General features: G+C 45.6%; 1 protein-coding gene across 10 annotated transcripts in view; it reads left to right on the forward strand.

Moving 5' to 3' along the window:
• The window catches only part of LDLRAD4 (low density lipoprotein receptor class A domain containing 4), a 172541-nt gene that overhangs the window by 141682 nt on the left and 6774 nt on the right, over positions 1-24085 (forward strand). For all 10 annotated transcript variants that reach the window (XM_027526195.1, XM_027526188.1, XM_027526196.1 and 7 more), the window contains 2 exons: positions 13217-13371; positions 23302-23352. In XM_027526195.1, coding sequence (XP_027381996.1) covers positions 13217-13371; positions 23302-23352 — 206 coding nt within the window. The remainder of the gene's footprint in view (positions 1-13216; positions 13372-23301; positions 23353-24085) is intronic.

Below are 24085 nucleotides of genomic sequence, written 5' to 3' on the forward strand. Positions count from 1 at the left end.
TTCCAGACCCAGGGATCAAACCCCGGTCTCCCACATTGCAGACAGACCCTTTACCATCTGAGCTACCAGGGAAGCAGAAAGAGTAGAACTCCTCAGTTCCTGGTTTGCTTTTATTTTTTCTTTCCAAAATTATGTTGTTTAAATAGAGGAGTCAGGGAATGATTTTCAAGGATTTGAAGCCCTCAGTGGGTGAGCTGATGGCAAGAGTGCCCTTTTGCTTCGTAGGCAAGGCAACTGTAGGAAGAACTCAGATCACTGGCTTTCCCTCTGTGGCTTCTGCGCAGGTGTTTGGAGTGATAGGTAACTCGGCACCATCTCAGACCCAAAAGAGTCAGGCTCTTGCTTCCTGGGCCAGGACTCCTTTTCCAGGGACCCCTGAGAAGGCGCATTTCACATGACCCAGCAGTCTGAGTAGGTCACTGAAGTGACAGGATTTTGAAAACAGAAAAATTTTCTCCTCGTCCATGAGTTTTGAATTTAATCTTTTTTCCACAAGACGAGAAATCAGACAGTTTATCTTAGTTTGTCTGTGAAAGGGTCTTCATGCGATCAAGCCTCCTTTTTCATTCTTGACCTTTTATCTTGAGAATAATTTTTAAAAACTCCAATCTCAGCGTCAGTGTTCAGGATGCAGCAGCTCCTATTTATGTGGTTGATGAGACGTAGGACCTGGAATGCAGAGCTGGAGTCGAAATTACCACCAAGAGTGTGCAGGTGAGCTGTGAGCTGTTTGGTGCTGTGACTGGCTGTTTTGTCAGATCGTTCAAGTATGTGTGGAATAAAGGAAAACCATGATCCTAGTCCTTTGTTTCCACATTACCACTGTGACTTTAGGAGAATGTCTGTGATTCTGTTTTTGCACTTGTAAACTGGCCTTGATTGTGTCCCTGGGCCACTGGCCTTGATTGTGTCAGGGGTGTATAAAACCTCCCAGTTTGCAGATCTTACATCTCAGGGGACAACCCAATTTGGTAGTAGAGGCCCTATCCTGTAGCTGTTCTTCAGGTTCTGTGTTTGAAAAGCTGAAAGATTTGGGGGCTTTTAACTGGACATGAACTGTTACAGTTATTTGGGTGATAGCATGCAGATAATGAGTCTTGTTGGTCCTTTCGAAATGGACCTCGGTCAGTGTAGCTGTTGCAGTTTACCCTTTCTTTAGGGCACCACCCACTTATATTTCCTCAGGTCATAGAATTTGGAATTTTGAAAATTTCTCAGTGAGAAATAGATGCACACTTTACAGCTCCTTAAGATCTTGTTGCTGCTGCTGCTAAGTCACTTCAGTTGTGTCCGACTCTGTGCGACCCCATAGATGGCAGCCCAACAGGCTCCCCCATCCCTGGGATTCTCCAGTCAAGAACACTGGAGTGGGTTGCCATTTCCTTCTCCAATGCATGAAAGTGAAAAGTGAAAGTGAAGTCACTCAGTTGTATCTGACTCTTAGCGGCCCCATGGACTGCAACCTACCAGGCTCCTCCATCCATGGGATTTTCCAGGCAAGAATACTGGAGTGGGGTGCCATTGCTTGTAGTTAAATTGTTGAGCACTATTTCTGAGTAAATGAGATAATTAAGATTTTTAAAGAAATACATGAGAGGATAAACCATTTCTGCCAGTGATTAAACACCGCAGCTGAGGAACCTGATGAGTGGAGGAGGTGTTTGTGGGAGTGCTCTTCATGGTCCCAAGGACTGTCCTGACTGCAGTGCAGGAAGACTATCCAGAGGCACGTAGCGTGGTGACACTCATTCAGAGCTCATGCACTGAACCTTACCTGTTGCTGTTTCTACCACATCTGCAGTTAACTTCCTCCATTGAAATCTTGAACCTGTCAAAAGTCATCCATGAAGGCTGGAATCAACTTCTTTCAAACTCCTATTAATGTTGGTCTTTTGAGCTCTTTTCATGATTCATGAGTATTCTTAATGGCATCTGGAGTGTGAATCTCTTCAAGAAGGCTTTCAGTTTTCTGTGGCTAGATCCATCAGAGGAATCACTATGGTAGCTATCATCTTATGAAATGTATTTCTTAAATGTTGAGACTTGAAATCAAAACTTATTCCTTGACCCATGGGCTGCAGAATGTATGCTGTGTTAGCAGGCATGAAAGCAATACTGCAGAGCTGAGCGGTCACCTGTGAGTGAGGCCAGTGAGACTCAACAGCACTCGGTATTGTCTGCCACTTACTATGCACGCGTGGCTTTGTTGGACCTTTGACACTCTTAGGGCATCAGGGGGTGATGAGGAAGAAGGTGGTGTGACTGATGCAAGTCAGACCTTCATCAGTGTGTTTCTAGTATGTTCCCATGACGATGGAGCTTTGGGGAAGAAGATGACTTACCTTGTTTAATTGGGAAAAATGAAATACTTGAATAGTCAGTTACTTTTTCAGTGGGTGTCTTTCTGACTTTTTAAACTCTGACCTAGAGGGAGAAATACATCTCTTATCCCAGCCCAGTACAAACACAGACCCTTACGTGCAGAGCCCAAGCATACCTTCACTATTGCACTGCCTGCCTTGTGGATTGTGAGTTGGCTTAAAATCACTGTTTAGTTTCCTTTCTCTCTGAAGGCCAGACGGGTAACCCCACGGTTAGGGAAGGTAATGAGCTGTCTTCCACAGTCACGTGGAGATGTGCCGTGGGCCGAAGCATGAGTAGTGTTTGGTAGAGTGGATAAGACATATTGTCACTTGTGTGCTTGATGGGCTTGGCACTGGGTAGTCAGCCTGGCTTTTAACCCTTTTAAGAAAATTCTTACACAGTAAAGAGTGTAGGTATGATTTTTCCATGGTGGGGTGATTAGTGGTGTGCTCCCTTCAGTTTTTAATGTTGTATTTCACTCTTGGAATTCCGAGATGAGAAACAAGGCCATGAAAAAGAAAATTTGTCATCTACAAATAGTTTAACAGGAAGTCATGGTTCCCAGTTGGAGTATAGAAGGAAACCAGTACTTGGTGAAGTGGTCCAAGTTCGAGGTGTTTCTTAGGAGTTTATTATCTGAGTTGCATAGGTAAAACTTGGTTTTATGAATCAGCATTTACATGTAGAGGTGTTTTTAAACTTATGAAGTGCTATTTGCCGAATACCTTCATTTCATAGTTCTTTTTATTATATCGCTATTATTGAGATATTTCACATATGCAGTACAATTCCCCTATTTAAAGTATAGAATTCAGTAGTTTTTAGTATATTCACAGAATTGCAAAACCATCACCGTGATCTAAATTTAGAACATTTCTGTCAGTCTGAACAGAAACTTGAAGCCCATTACTAGCCACCCACCTTTTCTCCCAAGCTCCCAGCTTTAGCCCCACTCATCTCCTACTAGTCTCTGAATCTGCCTGCTTGGGATATTTCACATCAGTGTCTTTTGTGACAGCCTTCTTTCACGTAGCATGATATCTTCAAGGTTTTCTCATGTGGTAGCATGTATTAGTGCTTCATTTTGATCTAGTTTCAAAGCCAGCTTTTCACCACAAGTATGATAATTAGCTGTGAGCTTTGGTTGATGCCCTTCTGTTCCTGGTTTGTTGAGTGTTTTTATGATAAAAAGGTGTTGCATTTTTGCCAAATACTTTCTCCATTTTTTTTTCCTAAGCTTTAAGCCAGCTTTTTTTCATTTGTTTACTTATAATAGTATATCACTTTAAATGATTTTTAGATGTTAAGCTAACCTTTCAGTCCTGGAAAAAATCCCAATTGGTCATGATAGATTATTGTTGTTCAGTTGCTAAGTCATGTCTGACTCTTTGTGACCCCATGGACTGCAGCTCGGCAGCCTGTCCTTCATTATCTCCTGGGGTTTGCTCAGACTCATGTCCATTGAGGTATCAATAGCCTCAGATATGCAGATGACACCACCCATCTGGCAGAAAGCAAAGAGGAACTAAAGAGCCTCTTGATGAAGGTAAGAGAGTGAAAAAACTGGCTTAAAACTCAACATTCAAAAAACTGAGATCATGGCATCCGGTCCCATTCATGGCAAATAGATGGGGAAACAATGGAAACAGTGACAGACTTTATTTTCTTGGGCTCCAAAATCACTGCAGATGGTGACTGCAGCCATGAAATTAAAAGACGCTTGCTCCTTGGAAGAAAAGCTCTGACCAACCTAGCTGCTGCTGCTAAGTCGCTTCAGTCATGTCTGACCCTGTGCGACCCATAGACGGCAGCCCACCAGGCTCCCCCGTCCCTGGGATTCTCAAGGCAGGAACACTGGAGTGGGTTGCCATTTCCTTCTCCAGTGCATGAAAGGGAAAAGTGAAAGTGAAGTCGCTCAGTCGTGTCCGACCGACCCCTTGGACTGCAGCCTACCAGGCTCCTGCAGCCATGGGATTTTCCAGGCAAGAGTACTGGAGTGGGGTGCCATTGCCTTCTCTGGACCCACCTAGACAGCATATTAAAAAGCAGAGACATTACTGACAAAGGTCCATCTAGTCAAAGCTATGGTTTTTCCAGTAGTCATGTATGGATGTGAGAGTTGGACCATAAAGAAAGCTGAGCACCGAAGAATTGATGCTTTTGAACTGTGGTGTTAGAGAAGACTCTTGAGAGTCCCTTGGACTGCAAGGAGATCCAACCAGTCAGTCCTAAGGGAAGTCAACCCTGAATATTCATTAGAAGGACTGATGCTGAAACGGAAGCTTCAATACTTTGGCCACCTAATACGAAGAGCCAGTTCATTAGAAAAGCCCCTGATGCTGGGAAAGATGGAAGTCAGGAGGAGAAGTAGATGACAGAGGATAAGATGGTTGGATGGCATCACCGACTCAATGGACATGAGTTTGAGCAAGCTCTAGGAGATGGTGAAGGACAGGGAAGCCTGGTATGCTGCAGTCCATGGGGTCTCAAAGAGTCAGAGATGACTGAACAACTGAAAAAGCAACATGTCCATTGAGTTAGTGATGCCATCCAGCCATCTCATTCTCTGTCTCCCCCTTCTCCTCCTAACCCCAATCTTTCCCAGCCTCAGAGTCTTTTGTGATGAGTCAGCTTTTCGCATCAGTTGGCCAAAGTTATTGGAGCTTCAGCAACAGTCCTCCCAGTGAATATTCAGGGTTGATTTCTTTACAATTGACTGGTTTGATTTCCATGCTTTCTATGGGATTCTCAAGAGTCTTTTCCAGCACCACAATTTGAAAGCATCAGTTCTTTGGTGCTCAGCCTTCTTTATGGTCCAACTCTTAGTTCATACATGAGTACTGGAAAAACCATAGCTTTGAATATATGGCCTTTGTCAGCAAAGTCATGTTTCTCCTTTTTAATATGCTGTCTAGGTTAGTCATAGCTTTCCTTCCAAGGAGTAAGTATATTTTAATTTCATGGCTGCAGTCACCATCCACAGTGATTTTGGAGCCCACGAAAATAAAATCTGTCACTGCTTCCACTTTTCCCCTTTCTATTTGCCATGAAGTGTTGGGACCAGCTGCTTTGATCTTAGTTTTTTGAATGCTGGGTTTTAGCCAGCTTTTTCATTCTCCTCTTTCACCCTCATCAAGAGACTCTTTAGTTCCTTGTCAGTTTCTGCCATTAGAGTGGTGTCATCTGCGTACCTGAGGTTGTTGATTTTTTTCCCGACAATCTTGATTCCAGCTTATGATTGATCTAACCTGGTATTTTGCGTGATGTACTCTGCATATAAGTTAAATAAGCAGGGTGACAGTATACAGCTTTGATGTACTCTTTTCCCAATTTCAGGGCTTCCCTCATAGCTCAGTTGGTAAAAAAATCTGCCTGTGATGCAGGAGATCCCAGTTCGATTTCTGGGTCGGGAAGATCCCCTGGAGAAGGGAAAGTCTACCCACTCCAGTATTCTGGCCTGGAGAACTCCAGGCAATGGGATTACACTCCATGGGGTCGCAAAGAGTTGGACGTGACTGAGGGACTTTCACTTTCCTAATTTCTAACCAGTCAGTGGTTCCATGTCCGACTCTAAATGTTGCTTCTTGACCCACATGCAGGTTTCTTAGGAGAAGGTAAGGTAGTCTGGTATTCCCATCTCTTTAAGAATTTTCCACAGTGTATTGTGATCCACACTGTCATAAGTTTTAGTGTAGTAAATGAAGGCAAAGTAGATATTTTTCTGGAATTCCCTTGCTTTCTCTGTGATCCAGTGGCTGCTGGCAATTTGATCTCTGGTTCCTCTGCTTTTTCTAAATCCATCTTGTACATTTGGAAATTCTCGGTTCATATACTGCCAAAGCCTAGCTTGAAGGATTTTGAGCATAACTTGCTAGCATGTGAAATGAGTACAATTTTACGGAAGTTTGAACATTCTTTGGCATTGCTCTTCTTTAGGATTGAAAACTGACCTTTTGCAGTCCTGAACACACTGCTGAGTTTTCCAAATTTGCTGATATATTGAGTACAGCATCATCTTTTAGGATTTGAAATAGCTCAGCTAGAATTCCATCACCTCTGCTAGCTTTTGTTGATAGTAATGCTTCCTAAGGCCCACTTGATCTCATACTCCAGGATATCAAGCTCTAGGTACATGATCACACTATCATGGTTATGCAAGTCATTAAGACCTTTTTTTTTGTATGGTTCTCCTGTGTATTCTTGTCACCTCTTTAATCTCTTATGCTTCTGTTAGGTCCTTATTGATTCTGTCCTTTATTGTGCCCATTCTTTCATAAAATGTTCCCTTGATACTTGAAATCTTAAGAGAGCTCCACTCTTGAAAGTCGTGTTGAGTAGCAGTCATGGGCCCTGGTTCCACCTTGTTTCTTCTGTATGGCGCACAGGTCACAGGTTTTCTGAACTCCAGTTTGCTTGTTTAATCCAGATGAGGACTCTGGATTAGTCCAAAGTTTCAGAAGCCACCTAGGGGTTTTGTTAAAATGCAGGCTCTGGTTGAGCCAGTGTGGGATGGCACCCACTTTCCTGTGTTTCTAACCATCACTCTGGACCACACTTTGAGTACACAGTTTCAAGGGGGTATTTTATTTCATGCTCCCACTGGCTATACAGTGGAGGACTCAGCTTTATTTTACACATGAGAAAACAGCTTTTGCAGCTGATGGAGTCAGATGGCAGAACTGGAACCAGACTGGGGTCTAACTGGCCCTGAATTTATCCATGTGAAGTATAAACTTCATACTGCTTTCCATTTTCTCCTGGGTTTGCAAGAGTAACTGTGGTTCTCTAAGTAAAAGCCACTTAGTAGGGAGAAGCTTAACTGTTGTGAAAATAAATATTGAGACAAACACAGAATAATAATAATTCTTTTTTTCAATAGAGGGAAAAAGTATTGTCATGGTATCAATAGTGTGCAGGTCAACTCCATAGTGCATTAATACAGGGACTTCATTGCTGTTTTGCAGCTATTTTAGGGTTATTTAACTTAGACTGATTTATTTAAGAAATGTTTAATCTGCTGTCAGCTTGGTAGCTGAGTCAAACCATGTAACATTTTTACAAAATGATGGGGCGTGAGGCACTGTGGTTGGAACACATGTAGGGCATTGAACATTTCTAGATAAATAGCTCTCTGTGTTACAGTTTTTTTTTTTTTTTAATTTTAATAATATATTTAACCCAGTGTATCCAAAATATTTTTTCAACCAACAAACAATCGACAAAAACATTACTGAGATTTCTTCATTCTTTTTCTTTTTTTCCATTCTAAGTCTTCAAAAATGGCACAGCCATTTTATACTCTCTCCAGTTTGGGAATCCCTTGCTGTCCTTTGGGAATCCCTTGCTGTACTAAACTTCTATATCTCCTTTTAAGAGCTCTTTGTCTTATAAGGTTAAACATAATTGTCTAATCAGATATTACTGCCAAAATATCTGAAACAAGCCAAAAGCTTGTTAGAAATGTGAACTTTCATCTCTTCTTAGCCTTTTGGCTAAGATCAAGTGAATTAAGAGCTTTCATTTACTACTATTATGCTGCAGTGCATCCCCAGTAGCTAATGTGCCTTGAGATATTAAGTAGTGATGGTATGGAACTATTGTGATGAGCAAGGTATTTAAAATTGTTTTCTTTTTTTATATTATTCTTTAAAAAATCTCTATTTTTATATATGAATTATAAACTGCTGCTGCTGCTGCTGCTGCTAAGTCACTTCAGTCGTGTCCGACTCTGTGCGACCCCATAGACGGCAGCCCACCAGGCTCCTCTGTCCATGGGATTCTCCAGGCAAGAACACTGGAGTGGGTTGCCATTTCCTCCTCCATGTGTTACAGTTTTTAAACACTAAAAATACATTAGTGAATTATTCTTTGCTATAGGCTGATGTCCACAAATGTCAAATAAACTACTACTGTGTTTTGAGTCTGTAGGAATGTAAAGTTCGTGTTCTTTTAAAATCCTCATCCATGACTTTAAGTGTAGCAAACTTACTAAAATGTACTATTTTGTGTTTTAAAGGCCAAATTCCAGGGTGTAAGTTTTATGTGGAAAATTTCATCTCAGGGCAGAATTTTATAGCATAGTCATAAACCTCAAAGAATGGGAATCTGTAATGGACAGAGCCATCACCTCTGACCAGAGTCGCCCTAACAGGCACACAAGACACATAAATGTCTCCCAGGGCCTCTGGCTCATGTAGAGACACAGAATCTTTACAGATTTTGAGAGTTAGTGCCTCAGTGGAATGTACATAGGTCCCCTGGAAACCACTGACCTGCTTTGATTAGTTTCAGGGCCCTTTGTCTGCAGACAGAACCCAGGACGAATCCCACCCAACTGTGAATGCTTGCAGGTCAGTCATGCTCAAGGTCTGTGTGTTTTCTCCAGGACTGTGTGTGTCACACAGGTCAGTGAATGGAGGGCCTTCACAGAGGGAACCTTGGGGCTGGAGGTGGGGGCTCAGCCCTGGTGGCCGCCACAGCCCCCGTGAAAGGACAAGCAGACAAGAACCACTCATCTGTCATGGTTAGCCACACATCCTGTGGGTGCAGGTGAAGCCGTTGGGTGGCATGTAGGGGTAGAGATGTGCATGGTGTTAAGTGACATGGTACCGGGAAGTTATTTTGTTACTTGTATTAACATGTGGTGAGTTTATTTTTAATGAAAAAATATTTAACATCTTCAGTTTTAATTTCAAATATGGTAAATGCTGGTAGATGTCATCCACATAGAGCTCTTTGGGGTAATGAGTCATGTTTAAGGGTACAGCGGGACCATGTCCCTGGAGGGCCGCCGGCCTCAGCAGTGCAGGAGGGAGGGCCCGGGAGGGTCCCAGGAGGATCCCGGGAGGGAGCACACTGACCAGAGAGCTGGCTCAGCACAGCCTGAGAGCAGGTGTTGTTTAAATAGTTCTTTCCCTCTGAAAGAAAGGCGAAGGCTTCTGTGCAGTCCCCATAGCTGAAGACTATCTCCCCTTGCTTGTACTGAACTTTTTAGTGTGATATTAGGTCAGATGAGTCATGTTTGTCAGATAAAACATAAGGTTCTAGGTGCTGTTGTCCTGTTCAGACCAAAAGAAATAAAGATCCAGAGCAAATAAAAAACAAGCTATAAAAATCTTAGAAGAAAAATATGTATAGAGTATTGGAGAGAAGACCTTCCTAATCAATGAGAAGCTTTGAAGCCATAAAGGAAAAAGATTATAACAATATATGATGGCATAAAAATTTATATTATCTCTAAACCCATGGAAAAGTTTCAAGAAGTGACAGACCAGGAGAAAATATTTGTAACACGTGTAGCAGATAAGATGTATAGCCATAATATGTAAAGACTGCTTACAAATGAGAAAGCTACAAATAAAGTAATATGAACTAATATGAAGAAAAATACAAATTACCACTAATCATAGGGAAAGATCACAATCACTAGTAACCAGGGAAATACAAATGACAACAAGATACATGTTTTTGCCCTCCGCCCCCACCCCCCCTGCAAATTAGTACAAATGGAAAGGGCCCAGCGTCTGGAGCCACGAGGCAGGAGATTCCCTTCCCTCTCTCTGACAAGAGCAAGTGTAGAAGGTCGTGTCAGTGTGTGGAATCTCTGCTTAGGGATGCTCACAAGTGTGGGTCCCACACAAATCTTTTTGATCATGGTAGAAAAAAGAAATCTAGCGGCATAAAGAGCAGTTGCTTAGAGAATGCAAGGTCCAGTGTTTCGTGTTTAGGAACTGGGGAATGAGATCTTGTTTAAAGATGTTTGTGAAGTATTGAGTGGAAAAAAAGAACAATATATTTGTACAGCAATTCCATTCATTGAAAAGAAGAAAGCCCTTATTCAAGACGTGAAAGACAGATACACAGAATGGCTGAGTTGTGCCCTGGATGACATGGGCATCGCGGTGAGAGCTGCTGGCTCGTGCGGGAAACTTGTATATTGTACACTATTTCCATATATGTTCTTTACATTTTAAAGGCATCTTCATTATTTTTTTATAATAAAAATACTTTTCAAGTGAAACAAATATATATCCACAAATGTCCATAGAAGTATGACAATGTAATTTGATTGATTTGCTGCAAATGGTCATCTGCATAGCCTTCCATATTCAGAACAAGATGACATAGGCTGACAGCTTCCAAGTGAAGCCTTAACACGTGTAGAGGCGTGTAAGGCCCCTCACTGAAGTCATCATCCAAAAAGCAGTACAGTTTTCTTGAGAAGATAAAACATTTATCAATTCCAGGGCACAAGGCAGCCTGAAAGGCAAGTTTTGAATACTCTGCTGTGCCGGGGTCCAGCCCCGGTGGAGTCAGGGGTTTCGAAGAGGAGACGGCATCGGCGATCAGGAAACAACAGCTTATTTAAACGTTAATTAAGGATATAAAGAGTAATAGAATAAGGATAGCTCAGGGAGGAAATTCAGTGGAGAAAAGAGGCTGAATAATTCAGCCAGAAGGTGAGATAAAGAATGACATGGGGAGACCAAGTTTCGGTGAACAAGGCCTGCACTTTATTTTCCAAAGTAGTTTTTATACCTTAAGTTATGCATAGAGAATAATGGGGGAAGGGGTAGAGTCATGCAGTAAGCCAGGCTTTCTTCCTGCAAACTTATCATACGCAAAAGTTTAGGTGATTTGCATCATCTTCTGGCCCAGAGGCCTGTTAACATTTTAAGACTCTTTCTTCAGAAAGTTTATTTTTCTCTAAAGGTGATTGGTCAGGAGCCACCCTCCAAAAGCATTAGATAAAGTTGTATTCCTATAGGGCAAAGGTGTGGTGGGCTATAACAAGTAAAAGAATTAACTCAAGGGTCCAAGGTTACAAACACTGCCAGGGACACAGCAGGTAAGGGATATGGAGACTTAGCAGCAAACATTGGCCCAACAAGTGAAAAACCCTTCACCAATACAATTTCTAATCAATCTTTTAACTGCTCAAAGGAATCTGTATTTAGACAGTTTAGAACATCTCATGCCTCTCACAAATGGGGGGCTCTGAGCAATCACATGTGGCCCGAAAAACCTATTCAGGCAGGCTAGAGGACTTCCAAAGGAGATTTTAGGTTGAAACACTATCAGACCCAGGAACTTTATTAACTGGAGCTGTAAGTTAACTCTTTTTCAGAGAGAGGTAGTGGGGGACAGCCCCCTGTAAAGTCAGAGGTGTAGGTGAGAGCACAAAGCAGTAAAGTAGGCAGACTCTGGTTTTGGGGGTAGGTGCTCGAGAATTTCCAGGGGGACTCCTGAGGCTCGATCCCGCCTTTGCGTATGCCGAGCCTCCTTCCTCATGACCTTTGCCACGGGCTGAGTTCCTCACGCTGGCTCACAGCAGTGATAGAATTCCAGTTGAGCTATTCCAGATCCTGAAAGATTATGCTGTGAAAGTGCTGCACTCAATATGCAATATGCTGGGAGATGGCTCCCGGCACTGCTGTTCATTCACAAAATAGAAATAAAAGTTGGTAAAACAAGGCATTTTCTTAGGTTCAGTCTCGGTGCCACATTGGCAGCCCTTGATTCCATGCTTCCTGTCTGCTTGTCCCCAGAACTGTGGTCCCCTCCTAAGATGCCCACCTTGTGCTTGGCGGCCAGGGTGGGCCTCAATCTGCCTGCAGGAGCGATCCTCCAGGTGGGCACCTATGCAGTGGGTGCCCCAGAACCCAGCTTGGGCTCTGGAGTCTGTCCTCAGTCCACCACTTTGCCTGCCGTCAGGAGCACAAGATGATGGAGGTGGGCTCCTCATTGCTCATGCAGCCTCATCTGTGTCCTCGGGGATGGGCTTTGGGGTCCAGTCACACGGGCACCACTGAGTCCTAGACACGGACAGTTGTGTGCAGGCAGAGCGTTGTGAAGAAGTGTTTCTGCCTCACACGTGTGTCATGCCCACAGCGTGTGAGGATAGACGAGGTCATACTGGTGTCTGCAGCCCAGCTGCAGAGTCTCAGCCCTGGCCCTCAGACAGGCAGTGATTTCAGTTTCCCGGAGGTGCTGCCATTTTGATCCTGGTAGTGCTTTGTAGCTTCTGGGGCCTTCCTCCCCGAGGATGTACAAGTGCAGACAAGCCCCTGCCCACCAGCCACGAGGCCTTGGGTGTCCATAGCACAACAGAGCAGAGCGGACAGCTACCGTAGGGAGCCCAGTCATGGGCCAGGGGTGCATCCAGCCCACCCACCTGGGCCCTGCCGCCGCCCCATCCCCTGCCTGGCCTGGCAGGCCCATTTGTCAGTCTCTGTCCCTCAGGTGTGAAGCGGGGGCCAAGGTTGGGGTGGAGGATGGTGCCACAGGATGGGACTCATGGGTTCAGGAAGACCCTCCTTCTAACCCCACAGGATGATGCAGGGCTGGCCCTGGGCTCCGCTTCCCACAGAAGCACTGGCACCCACGCCCCCACACACTGCTGGTGAATGCATGGGTGGGGAGTGTGTGGTTTAGACAGACTTCTGTAATGGCGCAGTGGGAACCCAGTGGAGACGTGTCCTGTCCTTTCTCTGGGTGGTGCCTCTTCCCTCCAGGGTGCTGTGCGGCCATGGGGAGATGCTTTGGGAATCATAGTTTCAACATCTAGGGGCGGGAGGTCTGCCAGGGACCGGGCCCTGAGCCTCTCGTGTCGCGGGAGATGGAACCCAGGAGCTGCCTGCCCTGGGAAAGGTGCCCGAGTGGTGGCTGCCTGTCCCGTGTGACATGGGTCCGTCTCAGGACAGAACCTGTCTAAGCAGCTGGGGCCTTCCTCCCTCACCTGTTAGCCACACGGCGATACCCTCAGGCAGCAGGCCTGGAGAAGTTTCTGTCCCTGGAGGGCCTGGGAGGGGGTGGCCCCATGCCTGGCTGACGACTCTCCTCTTCGTCACAGCGGAGCTGGAGTTCGCTCAGGTGGTTGTGGTGGTGGTGGTGGTCACAGTGATGGTCGTGGTCATCTTCTGCCTGCTGAACCACTACAGAGTATCCACCCGGTCCTTCATCCACCGCCCGGGGCAGGGCCAGAGGCAGGAGGACAGGCCGCAGCTGGTAAGTGTGGGCTGGGTCTGGGTCTCCCCGGGGGTGAGGCTGGGGCTGGGACCACGGGCACAGGATGGCACTGGGCTCAGCTCATAAATCCACCACACGGAATGCCCAGGTCAGGGTGCGATGGTCACCGATGCATCCTGCGTCCCTGCCTATACTATGAGACGGTGGCTCAGCAGGGCAGGGCTGTGAGGGTGCCAGCCGTCGGGGCATGAGGGCTGGCGGGTTGTGTGGGCTTCAGATCTGTTGTCCCCGTGAGTGGAGCTGAGGTTTCTCCAGTGTCCTGTGTCCCTGGCAGCCAGAGTCTGGGAAAGAGTGGGACTGCTGGGTGCTGCCCCCAGACCTACAGGGACAGTGTCTGTGCCTCCAGACCCACAGGGACAGGGGCCTGCAGGTCAGCCCTGAGGGACTCCTCCTCCTCCGCCTTCCCTCGCCCTCTATATCCCCTTCCTGCCGCATTTCCTCCCTGAGTCCCTGTGCCGGGCAGGTGCATCCCAGGGCTTGGATTTTTCTTCTGATAAAACCAGGGAGGTGTGAATACCACTCCCAGAGGTTTCACAAACTCATGATGCACGTTTACACAGTGACCAGAAACCGTTCAGTCCAGGCCAGGGCTCTGTTTCATGTCTAGTTGGGACACGACACAGATGGGATCCTGGAGTGCTGGGGGTCGCTGCCCAGGAACGTGTCCCCCAACTGGCAGCACTTCTTCCCCCTAATTACTGCCTCTTCCCTTAGGGCTCCTGAGAGGTACCACCGCCTTTCACGTGGCTCTGGGAGAACAGTGTGACCCGCTCACAGTCAGGGTCCCACCGGGGACCATCTGTGGCTGTCACGGTGCAGGGACGCTGCTGTAGTGATGCTCTGAGCCTGAGCGCACCCCCTCCACTCCGCCCCATCCTCCCTAGGGGCCCTTCGGTAGTCGCACTGATGCTGCTACACACGTGGGTCTCGTGGCTGCCTCGGGGACGACAGCAGTGACGAGAGCCTTTGCCCGCAGTTCCCCAAGCTAGGCGTGTCCACAGGGAACCTGCCTCATCAGAGGGTCTTGGTGTGGGCTCTGCCTGCCTTCGTTCCCTGGGTCATTGAGTGGACGTGGGCCTGGTACCCACCAGTCGAAGAAACGTCACAGCGAACCCCAGCCTCCCCCCATCAGCAGTGCTGTGGCTATTTTTGGTGGTATTTTCTGTCTTGGGGGAGGCTGGGGGTCTCCAGAGGCCATTTGTGTGTGGGGAGGGTTGCAGAGCAGGAGGCTGAAAACTGTAGGAGGGTGTGGGGTAAGGCAGCTTCAAGGTGCCCTTCTGGATGCCCCAACATGCAGCCAGCCTCCCAACAAGGGGCCTAGAGGGTCCGGGCTACCCATGGCCTCATGTGGTTTGTGCTTCTTTGGAGGTGGCCAGGGTTTGGAGGTGCGGTGCCTGCTGTTGGCAGCTGGTAGGTGTGGCGCGCCCCCTGCCGGCCTCCCCGTGTGTGAGCATCCAGGGCTCTGAGCCAGTGCATTGCTGGGACTCCCGCACTTCTGTGGGCCTTTTGGCCCATTTGTTCTGGAACCGTGTGAGGTCTCCACAACCATGTTAGTAAAGAGTGTGTTTATTTTAAAGGGGTGTGAGAAGGGCTGGGCATCTAATTTATCATCTTCTAGAAAGTTTGGTTTAACACTATTGGTTAATGTTATTTTTATATATTTCTTGGGGGAAGAGCTGATAGTCAAGGTGGAACAATGAAGCCCAATAGTCCGCTTTTGTTTTTGAGGAGAGGCTGAACATGTAGATGTTCTGATGTGGTTGAGGAAACTTGACTCCTTTTCTGCACTAATGGGCTTTCCCTTTATCCAGAAGGGAAAGGCAAGCTGGGGCCTCAGTAGCCGTGACAGCCCGGGTTCTCACAGAGAGCCCTCTGGGAAAAGGTGGGTTGGATCAGTGGCCCCTTTGGGCCCAGCTTGCTCAGTTTTAGAGGATTTGCTTTGTGCAGTCATAGCCCTTTCCTCATGTGGCCCCTTGCTGCCCCCAAGACCTGTGGAAGGACACACTTCTTTGCCAAGAGAGGGACAGATGGAGGCTGTTTTGGCAAGGCTAGTGAGCCTGCATCACCACAGTGTCCCTGAAATGCCTTTCCAGGGGGCCAGGGCAGTAGGAGGGACCAGCGCTAAATTTGGTGGAAGCAGCCATTTCTGGATGAAAATGAAAAAGAGCTATCAGTCAATTGGCTGCAGTTAAGTTACAAGAAAAGGAAATGCTTCAGTAGTGGTAGCAGCAGTTAAGTGGGTTTGTGATAAAAAGCTTTGTGTTCTTTCTGAGGGAGTCTGCTCTTAGTTTGTAGAACCATTTTTTTTAAACTTAGTTATTTTGGCTGTGACACTTGGTCTTCGTTGCTGTGCAGTGGGCTTTCTCTAGTCGTGGTGCGTGGCTTCCTCACTGCAGTGGCTCCTCCTGTTGTGAAGCACTGGCTTTATTTGCTCCAGCTTCAGCAGTTGCAGCTTGTGGGTTCTAGAGAGGCTGAATAGCTGTGGCACGTGGCTTAGTTGCTTCATGGCATGTGGAATTTTCCTGGACCAGGGATCGAACCCATGTCCCCTGCTTTGGCAGGCAGATTATTATCCACTGCTCCATCAGGGAATCCCTATAGAGCCTGGTTTATGTGAGTTTGGAATTTTCTTATTTGTTCTCTGAGGATAGATTTGATTTTTGGTACCCGCCAAAATCCATTTAGAGTTAAATCTCAAGAGTTGATGATGCAGTTGATGCAGTTGATCAAGTTACTGATATGATTTTGGTATAAAGTCAAGTGTGACCAATAGTAAGCCTGATGTTGTTCGGGCTACAAACTAATGCTGCAGAGGAAGGCCAGGAAGGACCCAGGAGGGGATGGTGGACAGAAGCTTGGTCTCCGTTGTTAAGGCTCTTGTGATAAGGCTATGTTCATGTGTTACTTCTGTTCATCTGCTGGTAAAGTTTGCTTTTACTTAGTCCTTAAAAATTGATGTGGTTTGTTCTGGGGGGAAAAAAGTGTCCTCTGAATTATCTTGATTCTGAGTGGTCCCTGTTGGGGAGGCTGACCTGGGCATCTAAGGGAGGTGGCTAGGATGGCTCTGCTCCTCCCCCACCAGCTCCACGGCGAGAAGGCACGTGGCCTGAAAGGAGGCTCACAGTGTTTGGCCCTGAGCTCTCTGGTTCCCAGGCTTCTTCCTCTGGAAGCCTGACTGCTCACTGGCCCTGCCCCCAGCCCAGGAGGCATCACAGTCCTCCTCTTGGATTTGGTTCTGGGCCTGTAGGCTTTCTTTAGCTGTTGATTGTTCTGGACAGTAAAGGAGTCCCTTTGTTTTCCTCCCAGGAGAACTTTCTTCATGGTTTGTCTTTCCCTTAGGGGATGTGTTCTACACTGAATCAAGTTGGGAGGGAAGAAGTCTTGAGAAGTCTGATGATGGCTGCCCAAGGTGGACAGTCACCAGCGCCTAAGCTGTTAGTGTCGCCTGGATGGAAAAGTCAGTACGACTGAGGAATCTGTCTGGGAATAGGGAATAAACAAGAGAAAATGGACTTTTGTTGTTGTTTGGTCGCTAAGTTGTGTCTGACTCTTTGCAACCCCATGAATGGCATGCCATGCCTCTCTGTTCATCTCCCTGAGTTTGCTCAAACTCATGTCCATTGAGTCAGTGATGCCATCCAACCATCTCATCCTCTGTCGTCCTTCTTCTCCTGCCCTCTTTCTCAGCATCAGAGTCTTTTTCAATGAGTCAGCTCTTTGCATCAGATGGCCAAAGTATTGGAGCTTCAGCTTCAGCATCAATCCTTCCAATATAATATTCAGGGTTGATTTCCTTTACGTTTGACTGGTTTGATCTCCTTGCTGTCCAAGGGACTCTCAAGAGTCTTCTCCAGCACCACAGTTCGAAAGCATCAGTTCTTTGGCACTCAGCCTTCTTTATCAGATGGCAAAGTTGTTGCTAAATACCCAAACATCAGTTTTAGCTATGCTTTTCATCCTGGAACAGGGAGTAAAATAAAATTTCAAATATTTGAGGCCATATGATAATGTTCATTTGCTGTGAGGAACCCTTGGGTAGAAACTGAAATATCCAGCAGTGATCTTGCTTTATACAAACTGGCTGTGTCACCTCCAGCGAGTCATGTACCCTCCTTGGGCCTCAGTTTCCTCCCATCCAAAATGAGTGAGAATTGGCTCAGATCAGAGACCTTCAGATTGTCTGACCACTTTAACCAAATGTGTAGGAAAGACATAGCACTTAAATTGATACCACTTAGCTCTTGAAGAGGCTGCAGTTCACAGTATGGAAAACTCTGTACTGGGTGTTTCCAGTGCCCAAATCTGATGATCCCTGTGGTCCTCTGTGTATTGAAAGGAGAGTTTAGTTGAGAGCTACACCAAGAACTTTGGGGGCATGGGGTGGTATCATGTGGTCACAGTGCCCATGGTCCTACGGCAGCAAGTGGGCTTCAGCTGCAGCTCACAGCACCAGCCAGTGAATCCTGGTCACAGATGACTCTCTTTCAGTGCTATAAGGATGGTATCCTTTGGATGGGAAAAAAATCTAAGAGATACAGACAAAAAAAAGAGTATTAGTACTCTGAGCACTTATATATCAACACATTGAATAAAAATAATAACCCAGATGAAATGGACAGATTCCTAGAAACTCCCTCCTAAGACTGAGTCCTGAAGAAAGAGAAAATATGAATTGATCTATAACTAGTAAGGAGATTGAATCAATAATCAAAGACCTTCCAACAAAGAAATTTCCTAGACTAAATGGCTTAACTGCTCAATTCTACAAAACATTCAAAGAATTGACACCAGTCCTCAGACTCCTCCCCCAAAATTGAAAAGGATGGAACACTTTTGAACTCATTTTATAGGCCAGCATTGCCCCAGTACCAAAACCAGACCAAGACACAACAGGAAAAGAAACCAATGGCCAACATCCCAGATAAACACTGATGCAAGAATCCTCAATGGCACTAACAAATGAGAATTCAGCAGCATAATAAAAGGATTATATCACCATGACCAAGTGGGGTTTATTTCTGGAATGCATGGAGGGTTCCACATTATGAAATCAATCTATGTAATTCACCTAACAGAGTGAAAGGAAAAAAAAACTACGTGATCGTCTCATTGATACAAAAAAGGTATCTAACATAATTCAACACCCTTTCATAATAAAAACATTCAACAAACTAAGATACAGGGAAGCTGCCTCAGCAGTGAAGTCATCTGTGAAAAGCCCACAGTGAACATGATACACAGCAGTGAATGACTGAGAGCTTCCCTGCCAGACCTGGACAAGGAAGGAGGATGCGTGCTTTCACCACTTCTGTCCAACACAGCTGGAGCAGCAAGGCAAGAAAGAAATGTATCTCAGTACGAAAGGGAGAAGTAAACTTAACCTCTCTTTGTAGATGACATGATATGTAAGAAAACCCTAAGCGTTCCAATTAACAAATAAACAAAAACTCCACTAGAACTAATAAGTTCAGCAAAGTTGCAGGACACAAAATCAGGGCCCCCCCCCCCCCGCCCGCCAAAATCAGTTGTGTTTGTTTACACTAACAACGAACAATCCAAAAAGAAATTAAAACAGTTTACAATAACATCAAACAGAATAAAATACTTAGGAGTAAACTTAACCATGAATATGAATGGTTTGTAGTGTTGCTGAAAGAAAATCATTCTCAAGTAAATGGAAAGGTATCTTGGGTTCATGGACAGAAAGACTTGATACTGTTAAGATGTGGGAACTACCGAGAGCAATCCACAGAGCCAGTATAAGCCCTGTCAAAATCACAGCGATGTTTTTCTGCAGAAATCGAAAAGCCCATCCTGAAATTCATGGGACTCCACTCCGCCCATAGCCAAAATAATGTTGAAAAAGAATAACGAAGTTGGAAATTACATACTTCTTGATTTCAAAAATTACCAGAATGCAATAAAGACAAACATTTAGACCAATAGGATAGAATAGAGAGCCTGGAAATAAACTCCCCCATGTATGGTCAGAGGGGCTTCCCTTGTAGCTCAGTCAGTAAAAGAATCTGCCGGTAATGCAGGAATCCACCTGCAATGCAGGAGACCTGGGTTCGATTCCTGGGTCCGGAAGATCCCCTGGAGAAGGAAATTGCAACCCACTCCAGTATTCTTGCCTGGAAAATTCCATGAACAGAGGAACCTGGTGGGCTACAGTCCATGGAGTCGCAGATTTGTCAGACATGACTTAGCGACTCAACTACCATATATGGTCAGGTGATTTCCAACAGGGGTTCCAAAGACCATTCAAGGAGAAAGGACACTCTTAAAAAATGTGTTGGGAAAACTGGGTGTTCATTGCAAAATAACGACATTGAACCCTTATCTACTAGCATATACAAAAAGTTAATTCAAAACGTATCAAAACCTAAATGTACAAGTTAAAACTATTAAACTCTTAAAACAATAGGGAAAAAGCTTCATGACATTGGATTTGGCAATGGTATCTTGGATCTGACACCAAAAGCACAGGCAACCAAAGAAAAAAAATTGGTAAAGTGGACTTCAAAAATTAAAATCTTAACCTTATCACAGGACACTATTAAGAGATTGAAAGGCAACTCACAGAATGGGAGAAAATATTTGCAAATCACATATTGATATTCAAAAAGTATAAAGAACTTTTATAACAACAAAGTAAGTCAACATAATTTTAATTTAGGCAGATTTGAAATAGGCAAAGAACCTGAGTAGATACTTCTCCAAGGAAGCTAATACAAATAGCCAACAAGCACATGAGAAGAGCTCAGGATCACTAATTGTGATGGTTAATTTTATGTGTCAGCCTGACGGAGCTAAACAATGCCTGGATAAATCATTACTTTTGGGTGTGTCTGTCAGAGTCATTCCAGAAGAGATAGCCATTCAACTCAGTGGACGGAGTGAAGAAAATCTGCCTTCACCAGTGTGGGTGAGCATCATCCAATCCCTGAGGGCCTGGGTAAAACAAGAAGGTGGAGGATGGACATGTTCTTTCTTCCTCTCTTTTCTTGGGCTGGGATGTTGATTTTCTCCTGCCCTTGGGCATCAGAGCTCCTGGTGTGGGGGCCTTGGAAATCCACAACATATATCAGTGGCCTCCCCGGTTCTCAGTTCTTCATTATTTGGACTGAATTATACCACTGGCTTTCCTGGTTTTCCATCTTACACATTGCAAATGTGGGACCTCTCTGCCTCCATGAACACGTGGTCGATGCCTATAATCAATCTGTCTCCTGTTTCTCTGGAGAACCCTGACTTAACATACTAACCATACACAGGCCAAAACCAGAGTGAGATGCCACATCACACCCACTTGGACTGGTTATCAAGAAACTAGAAGATCAGGATTGGCAAGAAATTGGAACCCTGTGCTCGTTGGTGAGAATGTGAAATGGTACCACCACTATGGGAAACAGTAGTGGTTCCCACCACCCCTCCACATTAAACATGGAGTTACCTCATGACCCAAAAGTTCTCCTCCATGAAAAGCAGAGATTCAGAGAGATTTGTACACCCCCGTTTACAGTAGCATTATTCATGATGGCCAAAAGGTGGACCCAACCAAGATACCTATGAGTAACAAAATACAGTATGTCCCTGCAGTGGATTATTACTCATTCTTAAAAAGGAAGGAAATGCTGACACTGGCTGCACCATGGATAAGCAATAAAGTCATTATGCTCAGTGAAGTAAGGACAGTATTGTATGATTCCACTTGGATGAGGTCCTTAGAACAGTCAGATTCATAGAGACAGAGGGTAGAGTGCTGGTCACCAGGGCCTTGGGTGGAAGGAATACAGAGTTGGTGTTTAGTAGGTGTGGTGTCTCAGTTTGGGAAGAAGACAAATTCTGGAGATGGATGCGGCGATCAGTGCATGGCAAGTGGATGGATTTAATGCCACAGAACCATATGCTTTCAAATGATTAAAATAGTAAATGTTACATATAACTTACCACAACTTTAAAAAAGACAATTTTGATTTTCCACTCATCATCCAGCCCGAAAAAAGTGCCAGATTTAAGAGGAAAAAATGCAGTCATTGTGTTCTGGGTCTGCAGCCGGCATATCTGGATCATTGGGATGGTAAAGACAATCACTTGGAAGAGCACGTGATTTTTTAATCTTTAATACAGATGTTTTAGTGTCAGGTTCAACTTAGGGGAAAGTTTCCTGCCAATGTGGCTGGAGGAGTAAAATACAAAGCAGATTCCTCGAGGATAAAGGAGTCTGAAAACATGCATCTTCAGCCTGTGAGATCCAGAGCTGTCCTGTTCCTTCTCCACAACATGCAGATTCCCTGGAGCCCCTTGTGGTGGCCCAAGGCCATTGTGGGCCTAGGTCCTGGTGGCCCTGCTCCCCGCGGCACCCATGGGGGCATCTTTAGGTCACCAAGAGGTGCTCTGTGGACACAGCTTGAGTGAACAGTTCTCACAAGCACACAGCTAGGAGAGATGCAGTGCATATGGGCCTGGGTAATGGTGCTGGCTTGATTTCATTCCTGTTGCTGTAAATTCTATAAACTGCTAACTTATTTCTCAGCTTACTCCGCCGTGGTCAGAGGACCTGGCTCCCCGGGGCATTTGCTGTGGTCGCTGTGGCGCTGGTGATGTAGATGTGTCCCCAGGGGGAACAGGCTGAGTGGCCAGAGAAGCAGGGGGAGGGGAGGTCTGGAGGGGTGGGGTTGACAGGAGGGACTGTGAGAAGCAGGGCTGGGAAGCATGTGGATTTAGAAACAGAGAGGTTGATGTGAATTTGGTGAAATACAGGACTGAGTGTGTACAGGGCTTGGTGTGAATCTTTTTCAGGCATTTTTTCAGTTTTGCTAATTTCTAGGGAAATAAAACCATTGAGAATGGTTACTGCCATTTTCAGAAAATGCGCCACCCTTCTGGGTCCTTCCTCATCTGCTTCATCTGGCGTTGTGAGTTCTGGCCATCAGGCTGTTCCCTGTGCTTTAATCTTCTGCTGTTGTCACCAAGAGTAGAATTCTGAGTTCTGGAAACAGTGGAGGGTGTTCTGTGCTGTTCTCAACGCTTGGGGCTTGGACACCTGGTTAGTCACTCTGTGGCCTATCGCCATTACATGGTTGTATAGTCAGACCTAAGGATGCCACCTGCTTGCAGTGAGGGGGGCTGTGCTGGACGCTGGCCTGCAGGGAGCAGGGAAGGTCACCTTTGCCTCTGAAGGTCACCTTTGCCTCCTAGGTCTGCCTCTGGTCACTTTCAGGTCACAGGAGGCTACGATGGCAGATCATGTGTACTTATTCTTTTGGAATCCAAAAATGTGGGCACTACCCTCACTCTGATGCAGTTCTTATCAATCACAACAGCCCAGCAGACCCTGCTGTAGTCAACAATGAGTTCAGAAGGGATACCACATGGAAATACTCGGTTGATAGGTTCATGGTCTTAGAAGTGATCCTTAGTCATGCCTACTGTTTGCTTGTCAGCCTGGCCAAACATTTGTGAAACAAGATACTACAACTCAATCTCAGGTTCCACTTACCTTGTGAATGTTTGTACTGAAGAATCAGTTCATTGGAAGATGCCCAGAAGGCTCTTAGGTTTGGGAAACTCAGTTTTCCGTTTGAAAGCCCACTGGTGTAGATGGGCAGTGCTTTCCTTCTGCTGCTGTTAACGGGCAGCCCCAGCTCGGAAGGCTTGATACCAGAGTTGCACACACACATGTGTAGATTGAGAGACTCCAGACCTTTCTCAATGCTACTGTGGGGAGATTTGTTGTACTTGTGGCCACAGGTTTCCTCGAGGTGCAGATTAAGGGCTGGGCTTTGTGGTCCTGGGTGTTAAACAGTCTGTGTTCAGCAGAGTGTGTGTGATGCCTTGGCTTTGGGTGCTGCTACGTGAAACTAATTATCTTCCTGTGATGTCCACTCCCTGCTCCCCACCCAGGAAGGGTGCCTGTGGCCTTCAGACGGCTCTGAACCTCGGCCCACCTCAGAGGTAAGGGATTGGAGACTGGCGAGGTGTGGGTGGCAGGAAATGAACAAAATTGGTGGAAGGGTTGAATGTGTCAGCACAAAGACTAAGATGTGTGCTAATAACCTGGTTTAAGAGGTGGGGGAGGAACTTCCCTGGTGGTCCAGTGGTATTAAGACTTCACCTTCCAATGCAAGGGGTTCAGTCCCCGGCCAGGGAGCTAGGATCCCACATACCTGGAGGCCAATATAACCAAAACATAAAAGTGTTGTAACAGATTCAATAAAGACTTAGTATGATCGGGAAGGGGCTTTCTAGGTGGTGCAGTGGTAAAGAATCTGCCTGCCAATGCAGGTTCGTTCTCTGGGTGGGGAAGATCCCCTAGAGTAGGAAATGCCAACCCACTCCAGTATTCCTCCCTGAAAAATTCCATGGACAGAGGATCCTGGTGGACCACAGTCCATGAGGTTGCAAAGAGTTGGACACGACTGAGCATGCACACACATACAATTGGGAAAATAAGTTTTTTGCTTTTAAGTTAAAAATATGGTATGAGAGAAGTTGATGGATGAATATATATCTTTATATATGTATGTCTTTCCTCTAGAAGAAAGTTGAATGGTGAATAAGTTATGTTAAATAAAATGTCTGGATTCTTTTGGGGAAAAAAAATCTATAATCATCTTTACTTTGGAATATAAAACATTTTTCATGTTGTTTGCTAAAAATTACAGGAAATTTTATCCAAAATAACTGG

Source organism: Bos indicus x Bos taurus, chromosome 24 (assembly GCF_003369695.1).
Source record: "Bos indicus x Bos taurus breed Angus x Brahman F1 hybrid chromosome 24, Bos_hybrid_MaternalHap_v2.0, whole genome shotgun sequence".
NCBI classification, from domain to species: domain Eukaryota; kingdom Metazoa; phylum Chordata; class Mammalia; order Artiodactyla; family Bovidae; genus Bos; species Bos indicus x Bos taurus.